Source organism: Staurois parvus, unplaced genomic scaffold (assembly GCF_062004578.1).
Source record: "Staurois parvus isolate SC_StPar_1 unplaced genomic scaffold, SC_StPar_1.0 ptg000064l, whole genome shotgun sequence".
Classification (NCBI taxonomy): domain Eukaryota; kingdom Metazoa; phylum Chordata; class Amphibia; order Anura; family Ranidae; genus Staurois; species Staurois parvus.
In genome coordinates, this window is record NW_028317860.1 from 5075037 (window position 1) to 5089213 (window position 14177).

Here is a 14177-nt window from a genome sequence, read left to right on the forward strand (position 1 = left end):
AAGCAGACGATCCCTGCAGGATGGATCCGATCCATCCTGCGGGGATCGTCGGCTTTCTTTACAACTTACCTTTTCGTGGAGCGGGTCCGGTGTCACCACATATAGGTTGCATGCCGACGATCCCCGCAGGATGGATGGGATGTGAGGATTGGGGAGCACAATGGATCAGACTCCGATCCATTATGCTCCCCAATTCGCAAATCCGAACCATCCTGCGGGGATTGTCGGCATGCAACCTATATGTGGTGACACCGGACTTGCTCCACGAAAAGGTGAGTTGGAAATTACGCCGACGATCCCCTCAGGATGGAGTGGATCTGCGGATTGAGCATAATGGATCGGAGTCTGATCCATTTATCCAGTCACCAAGTATTATCGCATCAGGTGACACCAACTCTAGGGACGCCTCTGCCTGAGGCTCACCTTCGTAAGAAAGGGTTGTCTACATTTACAGCCTTTTAACAATATTCTACTGTAGCAGTAACACAACAGAAGATCTGTACTTCACCTTTACAGCTTAAAGTGGTTCTAAAGGCTCAAGGTTTTTTACCTTCATTCATTTTATGCACTTTCTCTGTGCATCATCCCCCCCAATACTCCCCCCCCCCTCGATCCAGCAATGTGCACTGGAGTCTCACCTATCCCAGGACTCCCTCTCCTCATTGCCTAACACAGAAGCAGGAGCCATTAGCCTCCACTGCTGTCAATCACAGCCAGTGAGCCAATGAGAAGAGAGAGAGGGTGGGGTCAGGCCGTGGCTCTGTGTGTTGATTGAACACACTGAGGAGCCGGTGCCCCCATAGAGAGGAGGGAGGGGCAAGGAGCGCTGGCAAGGGACCCAAGAAGAGGAGGGTCCGGGCTTCTCTGTGCAAAACCACTGCACTTAAGTAAAGACATGTTTGTTATTTAAAAAGAAAAAAATACGCCTTTAGAATCATTTTGCGTTCAGCATCAAATTTCACCACAGTGTAATTACATATAAACTCCTCAACACAGGTCCCCCCCGTAGGTGGGTTCTCCTCCCCATGGCCTACCCTGAAGTGCATTCTCTCTCACAAGCTACAAACTTACATAGCATATATCAGGGGTAGCTTGTTTCCATTACTCCTCTCTCCAGATTCCTCCCACTCCAGAATATATAGGGGTGCCCAACTCCACCCATCAGATCCGCCTAGGGGAGGGACCTCACTAAAAGAGGTACTAACCCCTGCTTATGCTCTCCCTTTATTAACAGGGTCCTTGTGCCTGGGGTACCACAATGCTAGAAAATAATGACATGGCTCCAACTTAACCAAAGATAATAATAACCAAACCAGTAACCACACTCGTGGAAACAACAATAATCATGAGCTGCTAGAACACTATGATATCTTTTTTCACAGCAAACTATATATGCAAATTCAGTGCTGTGCTACAAATATACCACACAATAGAAAAGAAAAAAAAACAAAGTGTCCAAGTTAAAGACCAAATAAAGGTGTTTCAGGAGAAGACTTCAATCTTATATATAGTCACCATCTGCTAACCAAATAAATATGACTCTGTGTTTAAAGCAACGGTCACTAAATGGCGGTCCACGAACGGCCCCAGCAGCGCTGCCACCCGGACCGCCAGCCAACAAGACAGATCCGCCACAGAGCAGGGCGTTCGTCACGGCAACATGACATCACGTGTGCGCCTCTCCCCTTTCAGTTCGCTGTCTCTCTGGCTCCCGCTCTCTGCCTGTACACAAGCATCCAGCAAGGATCCCAGCACAGCTCCTGTCTGCCCTCAAGGTAGGGTGTAGTCTTACAGGGGCACTCTGATGGGCACATTGAATGTTAAGGGGCACTCTGATGGGCACAACATAGAATGTACCTATCAGAGTGCCCCTTAACATAGAATGTGCTCATCAATGTGCCCCTTAACATAGAATGTGCCCATCAGAGTGCCCCTTAACATAGAATGTGCCCATCAGAGTGCCCCTTAACATAGAATGTGCCCGTCAGAGTGCCCCTTAACATAGAATGTGCCCATCAAAGTGCCCCTTAACATAGAATGTGCCCATCAGAGTGCCCCTTAACAAAGAATGTGCCAATCCGAGTGCTCCTTAACATAAAATGTATCCATCAGAGTGCCCCTTAATATAAATGTGCCCATCAGAGTGCCCCTTAACATAAAATGTGCCCATCAGCATGCCCCTTATTTTATGTTAAGGGACACTGATCGGCATATTTTATGTTAAGGGGCACTCTGACAGGCCCATTTTATGTTAAAGGGAACAAATGGGCACATACTGTGGAAAAAAGCACTCTGATGGGCACATGTGATGGAAAGGGGCACTCTGATGGGGAATATGATGTAAAGGGGCACTCTGATGGGGAAATATGATAGAAAGTGGTACTTTGAGTGTAAGGGGGCACTCTGACAGGAATACCTGATGTAAGGTGGCAACGTGATGGGGATACCTGACGTAAAGGGGTACTCTGATGGGCACACCTGATGTGATGGGAATACATGATGTAAAGTTGCACTCTGATGGCAACACGTAATGTAAGGGGGCACGCTGATGGGCACTCCCTATTTGGACCTCAGCCAGAAGAAAATTTTAGTGACTGGGCCTCCTTGAATTTTAATTCAATACCCCTGATTTAAAGAGTCATATAGCGCACTGGGATTGCATGCAGATCCACACTCCCGGCCTCCAAATGCCTCCTGCTGTAAAGATAATCCTCCTGCTGGGGGCGATATCATGAAAGGTCTCACCTCCTGTTCATGATACCAAAAAAAGAGAAAGTCCCAATCTCCACATAGTGTGAAAACTGATTGACTTTTATTAAAAATTGCTCTTACAGGCAAAGCAAAGTAAGAAGCTCTGCATAAAATCTCTGAACTCACAGAAATTCTGCATAAAATCCCTGAACTCACTGAAATTCCGCACTTCCTGTAGACTGTGATGACATCAAAACAGGCTCCTACCTACGCATTTTGTCATAGTTGATGTCTTCTGGGGAAGAGGGGCCAGGAGTGTGGTGGCTATATTGAAGATTGAGTTTTTTGCTTTTTGCAGAAATGTGCTATAGTCCATTTAACATGGTTTCCTATGGAACATGTTCACATCTATGCTTTTTTGGGCTGCTGCTTGTTTGGAAAGTGTCAGGGACTTGTTTTTAAAGCAAAAACCAGCATTCTTGCTACAATAGAGTTCAATGAAGAAGCTGCTGAAACGCATGGTAGTGCTTTTTGCCACTTTTTGCATTTGCAAAAAAAATTCCACATTAACAAAAAAAAAAGAGCTGAACAAGACGCGGTAAAAACACGCCAAACATGCACCAAAAACACATGTAGAAAAACGCAAAATGAACTGAGAAAAGCACTCCAAATGGACAAAAAGCAAACTGCATAGGTGTGAACGGAGCCTTATTTGGACATTCATGTGGAGACTTTTGTTCTTTTTTATTCTGTGGTATATTAGTAGCACAGCACTGAATTTGCATTAAACATAAATAAAATGGCAGATGATACCAAGTATGCATCACATACAAAACTACTAGGTATAAAATAAAAGCATATACCTTTCTGAAAGCTTAAACGATTACAAACTACTGTATATAGGTTATAAAAATATACATGATATAAGGAACTATCTATAATGCTTTTATAAACCACTCAGAAGCATTCACATATAATAGTTGGGATTAGAGAATTCCCTCCATGCATCCATGATGGGATGCTGTCTATGGACGAAGTAATACAGGTCAACGCTACCTTTTCCATAAACACACGTCTCCTTTAGTTGTGACAGATAGTACAGAGGAGGCGCAGTAGTAAACAGAGAACACTAAATTGTATTAGGATGATTATATAAAACCTCTGCCCCCTTATATCAGTTGTTCTTACCAGAGTCCCTGCTTACATCAGGATTCATCCTCAAGAGTTCCATCTTACATTGAGGTTCCTATAATTGTCCTCCCTTTACATCAGGTGTTCTCATCAGAGTGCCCCTTACATAAAAGGTCCATTTCAGAGCGCACCCTTAAATTAATTCCTCCCCTCAAAGTGCCCCCTTACATCAATTGTCCCCATCATAGTGCCCCTTCACATCAATTGTCTCAATCAAGTCCCATTGATCAGTTTGATGCACACTTAGAAATCTGGGAGGGGGTACAACTAAAATCTGGAGGGGGCATAGCCCACCCTAAAACTCCCCTAGATCCGGGCCTGGTTGCTGGTGGCAGTGGTGTATTTAGGTTTTGTGCTGCCCTAGGCTACACAAAAATCTGTCTCCCCTCCCCAGCAGAGAGAAAGCCTGGCACCAACACCAGACCCCCTCCCCCCTGCGGAGCATGAGCCTGGCAGTGACCAACAACACCCCTGCCCCATCTCCCACCCGAGATAGCCTTCCACTAAGGGCTCGTTCACACTTGGCTGTTTTACCAACGCTTGCCAAACGCCCCTATAGCATTTGGCAAGCGTTGGTCCGGCGTTTGCAGAGCATTTTTTAACGCTCGGCAAACGCTCCGCAAATGCCACATGCGCGGTTTAGTGGCGGTTGCTAGGTGTTTACCGCCCCACAAACGCCTATAATACAGTTGAGTGGTGTTACCGCTCCGCAAACGCCCCGCAAACGCGTCGCAACCGCACCGCAAACGCCGGCTGGGCGTTTGCGGAGCAGCACCATAGACGAGAATAGGAGGCTTCAAAGCCTCCTGACTCGACCAGAGGTGTCCGTTTTGCCGCGACGCAAACGCTCCCGTTAGAACAGCACCATGTGCTGTAATGTGCAGAATTGGCAGAGGCGTTTGGGAAGCGGTAAAAACGCTTCCCAAACGCCTCTCTGCCCCCTGCACACAAGGCTAGTGTGAACGTAGCCTTACACCCACCTTCACAGCTCTGGGCATCCCCTGGAACCACAGCCAGGCTCTGCATACACCATCAAGCAGCCCGCAGCCTCTCTGGGATCCCACCTGGTCCCCATGTCACATATGTCCCTTCTTCTGGGGGGCAGTGCTGCCCCCCTAAAAAATGCCGCCCTGGGTAAATGCCTTGTTTGCCTCTGGCTGGCGGTTCATTGCTGGCTAGTGGTGGTGCAACAGTCTGCAGGCTCACTAAGGGGACTCGGGTCAGTTTTTCAATTCAACCTCTTGGTTGAAAAAAGGCAGCTTTAGGCAACGAACATAAATGTGTAGAAAAAAAAGTGCATGCTCTACACCTCAGTGGTTAGGTGTGAACCTGACATTATTGTTCTGGATTTTTGTTTCTGCAAACATTGATTTTCACTCAGAATGGCTTGTTTTGGGTTAATTCTTACCTACAGATGTAACCCATAGATTAAAGTGCCATTTTAGGGTGTTATATATGTGAAAATGCAGGATACATTGATATTATCTATATTCCCAACACAGTTCATGTAATGATTTGATAAACATATTTTTCAGCCAGAACAAGTGAGTCAGAGCCATGTTTCATGAGAATAAATATTTTGTACAGCAGGCATGTTCCAAATACAACAGAAGTTAGAGTCGTGAGCAGTTCTTACACTTTTTTTCCGTATTAGATGCAAAGTAAACACCTTTTCACCTCGCTCTACTCTTTTAAAATTCAATTTGTCTGAATGTACTTTTTCTAGCAAATCACAGTTTACATAAATTTCCTTCTTCCTCTCTTCATCTTTTTTCAAACACCTTTTGCTTTTATTTCGCTTAAATACAGTTTCTATGGACAATGCTGTCATTTGTACTGTATGTATATTTTTGCAATGGTTTACAATGCATTCTAGGTAGACCTACAACACCAGTAAGCAAGAATCACTAGACGTTCTGATGTCATCAGCATACAGTTACTTTATTATTACACATGATGGTGGGTTATACATGAAAGAAGTGGTCACTAAAGGCTCATTAACACTACATAGTGAACATTGCTTTGCGCATAACGTGTGTGCAATTTGTGCTGCAGTACACTATAATGCGTTGTTAAAATGCATTGCAGTTCTTGTTTGTTTGGTTTTAATTTTTTTTTAAACTTCCATGTAGTTGTATACCCTGCACCATTTTGTACGCTGGAATGTGCTGCCCAAAACTGCAACATATTCTGCAGCCTAAAGAGGAGTCCCATGCTCCACCAAAAAATTAAAAGTCAGGAGCTACATACTGTAGCGGCTGACTTTTAATATAAGGACACTTACCTATCCAGAGGTCCAACGCCATCATCACCTGGCTAGTTCTGCACTAGCCTCTGGGTTCCCAGCACCGGCATTGCCTCACGGCTTCACAGCCAGTTTCCTACTACACATGCGTGAGTCGCACTGCGGCTTGAGATTGGTCCCGCAGTCTTCAGGGACCTCTGAAGTGTCCCAGAAGACTGCGGGTGGAAGGAGGGGAGCCGGAGGTAGGAGTGGGAACCTGTCAAAACCAGGTACCTGCTCCCACCCCCCCACCCCAAAAAAAAGTGCCCAATGTGGCAATGTAAGGGGGTAGGAGGCAGACAAGTGGAGCTTCTCCTTTTGGGTGGAGCTCTGATTTAAGGATGAATGGTCCCATGTGTAAAATGTTCTTCACATATACAGAGCACAGACGCACAGAAACTGAATATAAGCCAAAGACACTCCAGCAGAAACTGTATGCAGAAAATGCATATTAAAAACACTCATCTCCAGATAAAAAAAAACACCACAGAGCAAGTTTACAAGGTAACTTCGCTTTTGTGGGAAAAAAAAAATAGCAAAAAAAAAATACAAATGCATATACAATTGCTATACAAGCCATATTGTCATTGCATGTTATTACAAATTACCTTTCCTATTCAATCTAATTTTCTGCAAAATTTAAAGAAATATGGCAAGCTCAAGGCGTCCATGCACTGAACATCCCCAGAAATGTAATTTCCTGCTTGTGTAACTGGCTCACTGATTTTCCCAGAAGTCTGCACTAAGATACAAGTCAGATTCTAGGCTTCCTCATTTTTGATGAGATACTCCCAAAGGGTTAATCACTTCTACAGAGATGCAGACCTTGCATTTTCTTCATTAGAACACTGCGATTGCATCAGCTGAGCAATGATGAAAAAGTCACTCCCATTCAGATTCACTCTGCAGGCAACAAACTGCTTTTTTGCAGAGCAGAAACAGGTAGGAATCTGCAACAAAGTTTGTTAAAATTGTGCAATGCTCATGGATCACCCACGGGATATATTGCTTTTTCTCAGCAACAGTGGAGTCACTCTTTAAAAGTAGCATACTGAAACCAGAGTATATATTTTAGTATGGACATGTAAGTGAGGTCTAACAATTTTGAGGTTTGTTAGTGTAAATTATAATCGTTATAAAAAAGATTGTTTTGATCTCTTGTTCAGGTTTACAACGTCCACTACACCATGAGCATCAATGGCAAAATACAAGAAGGGTCAATGGAAATTGATGCAGGGAATAATCTAGAAACATTCAAGACCGGCTCTGGTAGTGATGAAGCCATTGAAGTGCATGACTTCCAGATTGTAAGTATGCTTGTGTGTTTGTGTATTTGGGTCAGAAATGTCTGCAGGCACAGAGCATAGGTACTAGAAATGTGTCTATATCAGAGCAATTTAAAGTCTCCAGAGCTCTGAACCAATTAAACATCTTAGTGGAGCCAGCTTGAAGTGCAGATACCTGACAACGTTTACATATACTCAGCTATGGTAATGAGCATAGTCCTCATTGTTTTATTTGTCTGCATAATGGTCAGAAGAACCACTTTATAAGTAGATTGAGAAGGAGAGGGTGGGCAGGATAAGCAACGCTTACAGGTCATTCCACGGAGGCAGGCCATCATGGTGAGAACATTGATCAACCACCCACTCTCTATGTCCTCACACACTTAGGCGGAACTGGCCAAATTTTGATCCATCTATGGGCAGGCTGACTGTACTGAAGCTGATATATCAATCAATATAACAATCAGTCTTCTTTTGGTAAAATTACTGCTGTCGGCTATAGCCAGCAGCAGTAATCATTGAATTCTGACAGCGGGGGAAACTTTCTGCTGTCAGAGTACAATAGCACAGTGGGAGGGATTCCCCCATCAACACTGACTAGTTGAAGGAAAGAAAACTGCATAAAATTGCATGCAGCCTTTGGTAGTCCAGGTGGTTACAACTGCAGTGCTGTCACCTCTTTGATCTGTAAGGTCGCATGACAAGTCGCACCCGGGGTGAACAGAGGCTAAAGCTAGCCATACACATATATATTTCCTTAGTTCAGCCTGTGGGCTGAACAAGAGAATTCTGATTGATTCCTCCATCCATGCTAAACCATATAGGTGGAGAAATCACTCAGAATATCTAAACAGTGACTGCATCTGATTGGATGTAATCAGCACGCAACCAAAAACTTGCCACCTGGTTCCTTTTGACAAAAGTCACTTGAAAAATCAACTTTTGGACAGCAGGGTGGAGCCAACAGGGCCGCCTATGGCTCAAATTGCATCCAGTTCATGGCTGAATCGGCCAAGGTATGAGCCTTCTATGGTCAGTGACCTTTCAGCCCAAACTTTGTTTTGGATAAAAAGTGGGAGGGTTAGATCTTTTGTTGTTCTTTTGTTGCTGCCTATAGCCTTCTAAGGGGAGATTTCCTCTCACTTCCTTCCACAGTAATGTCTAAAACATGTGAACTGAACTCTGGAGTGTATTATTTCAGTAAGGTTCTTTCAAAGACTCCGCCATATATGGTTGAGCTCCATAGTTTAAAATGTGTAGTTTGTGCAGTGCTGAAATACATCTAGTTAGAAATCCCAATAAATTAGGATGCAGGCAGCCTTTCTTCAACTTGCTGAGGAAATATTAAACTAGTAAAGTAACGTAACTAACATCAGCTGTCTGAAAATACCTTTCAGTTTGTAGGATCTGTCATTTCAGAGTGCTCCGCCAGCAGTTATGCAAATACTGACTTTCTCAAAATTGCCTGTAGGCTCCATGTCTATTCCCACTATGAAGAATAAGAGACAGTATGGAGGGGGCTGTAAGCTGTGAAGGAATAGAAGAAACAAAAGTATGGGCTGACAGCAATCCACCATACAATTTACTTTACTATGTAATTATTTTCCACAGGTTCGTTTAATATAGAAATTTAAGGCAGCAAATTAAATTGGTCATTGAATGGATGATATCTACTAGCCTGACCACCATAGCAGAAAGTCCTTCCTGCAATCACACCTTAACATGTATCATGTAATCCATTGCAGCCCTAATTCATGAAGTTTCCTACATTTCACATGGTTCGTTTACCTCCTGAAGCCTTCCTGAATGCTGTGTGAGCTCATCTGTTTCTGCTTGGTTTGTCACCAGTTATATTCAGATTTCCATGGCAGGTTTGAACCTGACTGGTGACATCAAAGTGTCATAGATCTGAACCTTTGATGGTTTTAAGCATGGGAGAAATACCACTGAACGTTCAGTGGGTGTGTTTGGGAATGTCTGTTCAGTATCACGAATAGGTTTTATCAAAAGAGGTTCCCAAGTTACTTACAAAAGACAATGATGTGGACTGGTGTATTGCAGCAATGCTGGGTGAAAACTGAAGCAGTGCAAAGATGGTACGCTTTCTCCATATTCATTTGAAGGTACAGCAAATCCAAATATGGTCCAGTGTAAAGTATCTACATTTTTGTATGCATATGGGATTATCTACTTAGCAATATGTTAATAGTTTTACTAGCCTCTATTTTAAAGACTAACTCCATCTTTTGCTACATGTTACATTTGTGTGGGGTTCTTCTTCTGTCCAACAGCACCTGCTACTTTTGAAATCTATGTCACTGTGTGGGACTCCGCATAGCCATGTCATTCTTTCAGAGAGCTGTACATCAGTAGAGCAGATAGACTTGTAGTTCTCAGTGGAACACCGATGCGGTAATCACTGCACTTGTAGTCCATTGACTTCTCCTCCAGCTCTCTAAAGTCTGGTACACACTATCAGAAAATCGAATTAAAAATTGTCCTATTTTCCATTAAGGTACTTATCATGATGTAGTTGAGAATGGTTGTAATTTGTTCCAGATCGTTCTTTGCTTCTGATCATGCACATTGTTTTCTATTTGATTATTTCCACACGATTACTGTAAACATTGAGCGAAAATTGGACACTGTGTTCACGTTCGATAAATATTTTCTAGCTTGCACCTTCGTTTTTTTTGTCCAGTCAGAATCGGCTGCTGAAAGCACTATACCAGATGTGCCCATCCTTTTGGAGAGTGAGGGCCACTTAAGAGACTTGGTAACCGGTAGTGGGCCACAATGAGCAGAGCGGGCAGATGAAAGGTCTGTGTCTACTCTGCATTTGCAGAGTGGACACGGACACAACCTGGTGTACTTTGTGGGCCCTTCGATCTGATCTGATCTGCTCATACAGAAGGGAATGAATCCCCTTCTGTTTTTTGTAGCGGATCGGATTGGAGGTAGGCGGGTGAATGAAGGGTCCAATTGGGTCCACTGTAAAAACGGACAGGCGGACCCGATCGGACCGATCATGTGAAAGGGGCCTAAGGTTGCTTTCACCTTGATTTGCTGAGGGTTACCAACACTGCAGCATAGTGCACCTGTGACTTACCTGTGGGTTAACTGTTCTTTGCCATATAATTCTATTATATCCTGCAGGTGTGGTGCACTTTCTGAAATTGCACCAAAACTCCTGCATTCGAGCATTTTGGTGCATTTTCAGAAAGTACACCAAAGGTAATAACAGAAGTCTATGGCTCAGTGCAGGTTTGAAAGCAGTCCAGAGTAACCAGTGCAGAACTAGAATAGATATGCCCATTGCTATGTGATTTTAATTTGAAAAATTACCTTTAAACACAATCTTCACTTCAGGAATCACCCTGCAAGTATCGCTAGCTGTTGCTGTCCCAGGCAGGGTGCATTTGGAGCCAGTGCTATGCAGGAAGCATTGGCTCTGCGCTCTACTGCAGCCAGTACTCCACCACTGGCTCCATTATCAACACTCTGGTATGGCAGGTCAGGATCACGCGATCTGGGCTTGCCCACCCACCATCCCAGAGCAGGAGGTTGTGGGCCACATTAGAGGGCTTCGCAAGCCATATGTGGCCCGCAGGCCAGTGGTTGGGCACCCCTGCACTATACTAACAAACAGATCATGCACAGATCGTTCCTTGTACAGACATTTTTGTGCGATTTTCTTTACTGGAAGTCTGTACCTCTCTAGAGACATAGACCTGGAGGAATAATTTGCAGGAGCCTGGAATTGCACCCATGATCCACTGATTGCAGGTGTGATGTTTTGCAGGCTCCTATGGAAAAAAGAATAAATGTACCTTTTTCTTGCAAATATATGTGCATTTATTATTACTATTATTAATATTTTTTTTGCCAAAAGGTGGACTTAGCCTTTAAGAACGCATGAAATGTAACAGCATGGAACGTCTCAAGGGGCTGTTTTCTGCTCCTTGAATGGTTAAGTCTTTTAAGAAACCCCTTCTGAGGAATTTACATTTCTAGAATGATTTTGTCAAGGTCTGAACTTTCCAGTTGTTTACTACAAATATAGTGCTTTGTAGCTATAAATATTAATAACTCAGCATGGGCCATCAGGATATTGGGATATTACAGCATGTGACATTTTGTGTATGTGCAGATGCCTGATTTTCTATGAGCCTAAGGAGCATATATGCCACTTGAATAACACAGGACATGTGATTTGTGCAACGTTATGTCAGAGCTTGGGGTGACTCGCTGGGCAGATTAAGAATATATTACTTCTACATGTAGCTTTATTATTAAATCATGTACCCTCTTCTTTCTGTTGCTGGTTTTCAGTTTGCTATGGTATGGTGAAATATTACATTAGCTTTTTAACTCTATGCTGTCTTTTATGAACATCTATCTGTAAGATGCTTTGGCTTTATCAGAGACAATAAATACAAATATGACATTTGTTGATTGGTTTCAGAAAGGGAAGAATGCCTTCTTTACTGCAGTAACTGCATATTTACATGGATCAATAATCAAGCCATTTTAGAATGTGTTCAATAAACTCCAGTATAAGGTCTTCTAAGGATGTATCTTCCGGGCTTGCTATCTTCATTTGCATTCAGATTTCTTTACAGTAAACTGATTTTATTGCTTGATTTATGACCAAGGACATGGAAAAAAAATGAGAGTATCATCAAGACAAACAGAGTTCATCATGGGGCCCATCTTGTTGGGTTCCAGAGATAAATTTAGTGGTCACAAAGCAGAGCACATGCAATGCCCATTGACAGCTGCTACACATATGCGTCACTTATTTTATCATCCACGACTTGCCGAAGGGTTTGTGATCATTGCTGCTCACGTTTTCCATAGAAAACAATCGGTGAGAGCTCTGTGGCAGACCCTTGTACACAATGAGAGTAGAAATCTTGATGTACGGTATATCCAGCTAGACCTGACAGTTTAAAATGAGTCTGTGCTCACTCCAGCCAAAGTAGGTTGACATCAGAAAGTCTGTGCAAATTCCTTGGAACGCCATGGTTGCTTCAGCCTTAGGGTGCTCTAATCTGCAATTAAAGGCACACTAAACAGTATCCTTATTCACCAAAAATAATCCATACACATCCACTACTTAATGACCCTGTAATTTATTTTTCATAACAGTGTTTCTTACTGTATTTGTTTGCCTCTGCATGGCACAGAAATTGTAGTGTATACCTGTTGCAGTTAGATGAGTTTTCCATACAATAGTATGATGGGCCAGCCCAGTGGTGGGCAACCTGTTTTTTCAACTGAGCCAAATCTCGCCAAAACCACGATTGAAATTTATTTTGAGAGCCACATTTTTAAAACTGAAAATACATCCCCCATATAGTAATTCATCCCCCATATAGTAATTCATCCCCCATAGTAATTCATCCCCCATATAGTAATTCATCCTCCATAGTAATTCATCCCCCATATAGTAATTCACCCCCCATATAGTAATTCATCCCCCATATAGTAATTCATCCCCCATAGTAATTCATCCCCCATACAGTAATTCATCCCCATACAGTAATTCATCCCCCATATAGTAATTCATCCCCCATATAGTAATTCATCCCCCCTATAGTAATTCATTCCCCATATTGTGTCAATTCACTTACCTTTGCTCCGCGCGTTGTTCCGGTCTTTAGGGCGGACTGTGAGAGGAGAGGAGTTCGTCACGCTGCCCCGCCTACATCCTGACAGCCAATGTTTGCCACGCGGGCCGGATTAAAAGGTCCGCCGGGCCGTAGTTTGCCCATTGCTGGGCTAGGTGCAGAGTCCTGAATTTTGGGGCGGCCGCCCGAGAGGAGGGAGGGGAGCGGGCGCCCGGCACACAGAAGAGCCGCATTAAAGTGTGCAAAGAGCCGCATGTGGCTCGTGAGCCGCGGCTTGCCGACCACTGGGCTAGCCAGTACATTACTATTAGCCTACATTTACGCCCTATGCACACTGGGTGTTAAAAATGCAACTTTTAGGAACATTTGGCCTATTCTCTAAATGCCTCTCAATGTTAGCCTATGTGTCCATGCATGCGTAGGCATTTATGGGTGTTTAGAGGCAGAAAAAAATGCTTGATTCACTTAAACACATTTAAACGCATCTAACACTAGGTGCATTTAGCTCTTAAGTATTAATTCATTTAAATTATTTTTCTGGACAATTAAATTAATTAACGCCCAAGCACTTTACACACATAAACGCATTTAAACGTCCCTAAATGCGTTTACAAAAACACGACTTAGGCATGTTTGATACTGCTTTTTCCTTGCCAGGAGAAAGGTGTTCCATGCATGAGGCCTCAAGGTGAATCTGTATCCACCACATAGATGGAAACTGGCATAAGAATGTCTGCACAATCACCAGGGGAATGCATACGCATCTTTTGCTATCTTCGAAGAGTCACTAAACCCAGGATCTTCTCATTTGCTATATAGCTAAACTAGTTGCTGCTTTCTAGGGACATGCAGGATTTCCGAGCTGGCTATGTTTACCTCTGAATGGGTCGCTCTCAGGAGCTCAGTGAATTCAAGCATGGTACTGTGATAGGTTGCCACCTGTGCAATAGGTCCATCCGGGAAATTTCCTTGCTACTAAATGTTCCACAGTCAACTGTTAAGTGGTATTATAACAAAATGGAAGTAACTGGGAACAACAGCAACTCAGCCACCAAGTGGTAGGCCACGTAAAATGACAGAGCGGGGTCAATG

General features: G+C 43.4%; 1 protein-coding gene across 2 annotated transcripts in view; it reads left to right on the forward strand.

Moving 5' to 3' along the window:
* Window positions 1-14177, forward strand: part of CNMD (chondromodulin) — a 159876-nt gene that overhangs the window by 9663 nt on the left and 136036 nt on the right. For both annotated transcript variants that reach the window (XM_089668799.1, XM_089668798.1), the window contains exon 3: window positions 7333-7473. In XM_089668799.1, coding sequence (XP_089524925.1) covers window positions 7333-7473 — 141 coding nt within the window. The remainder of the gene's footprint in view (window positions 1-7332; window positions 7474-14177) is intronic.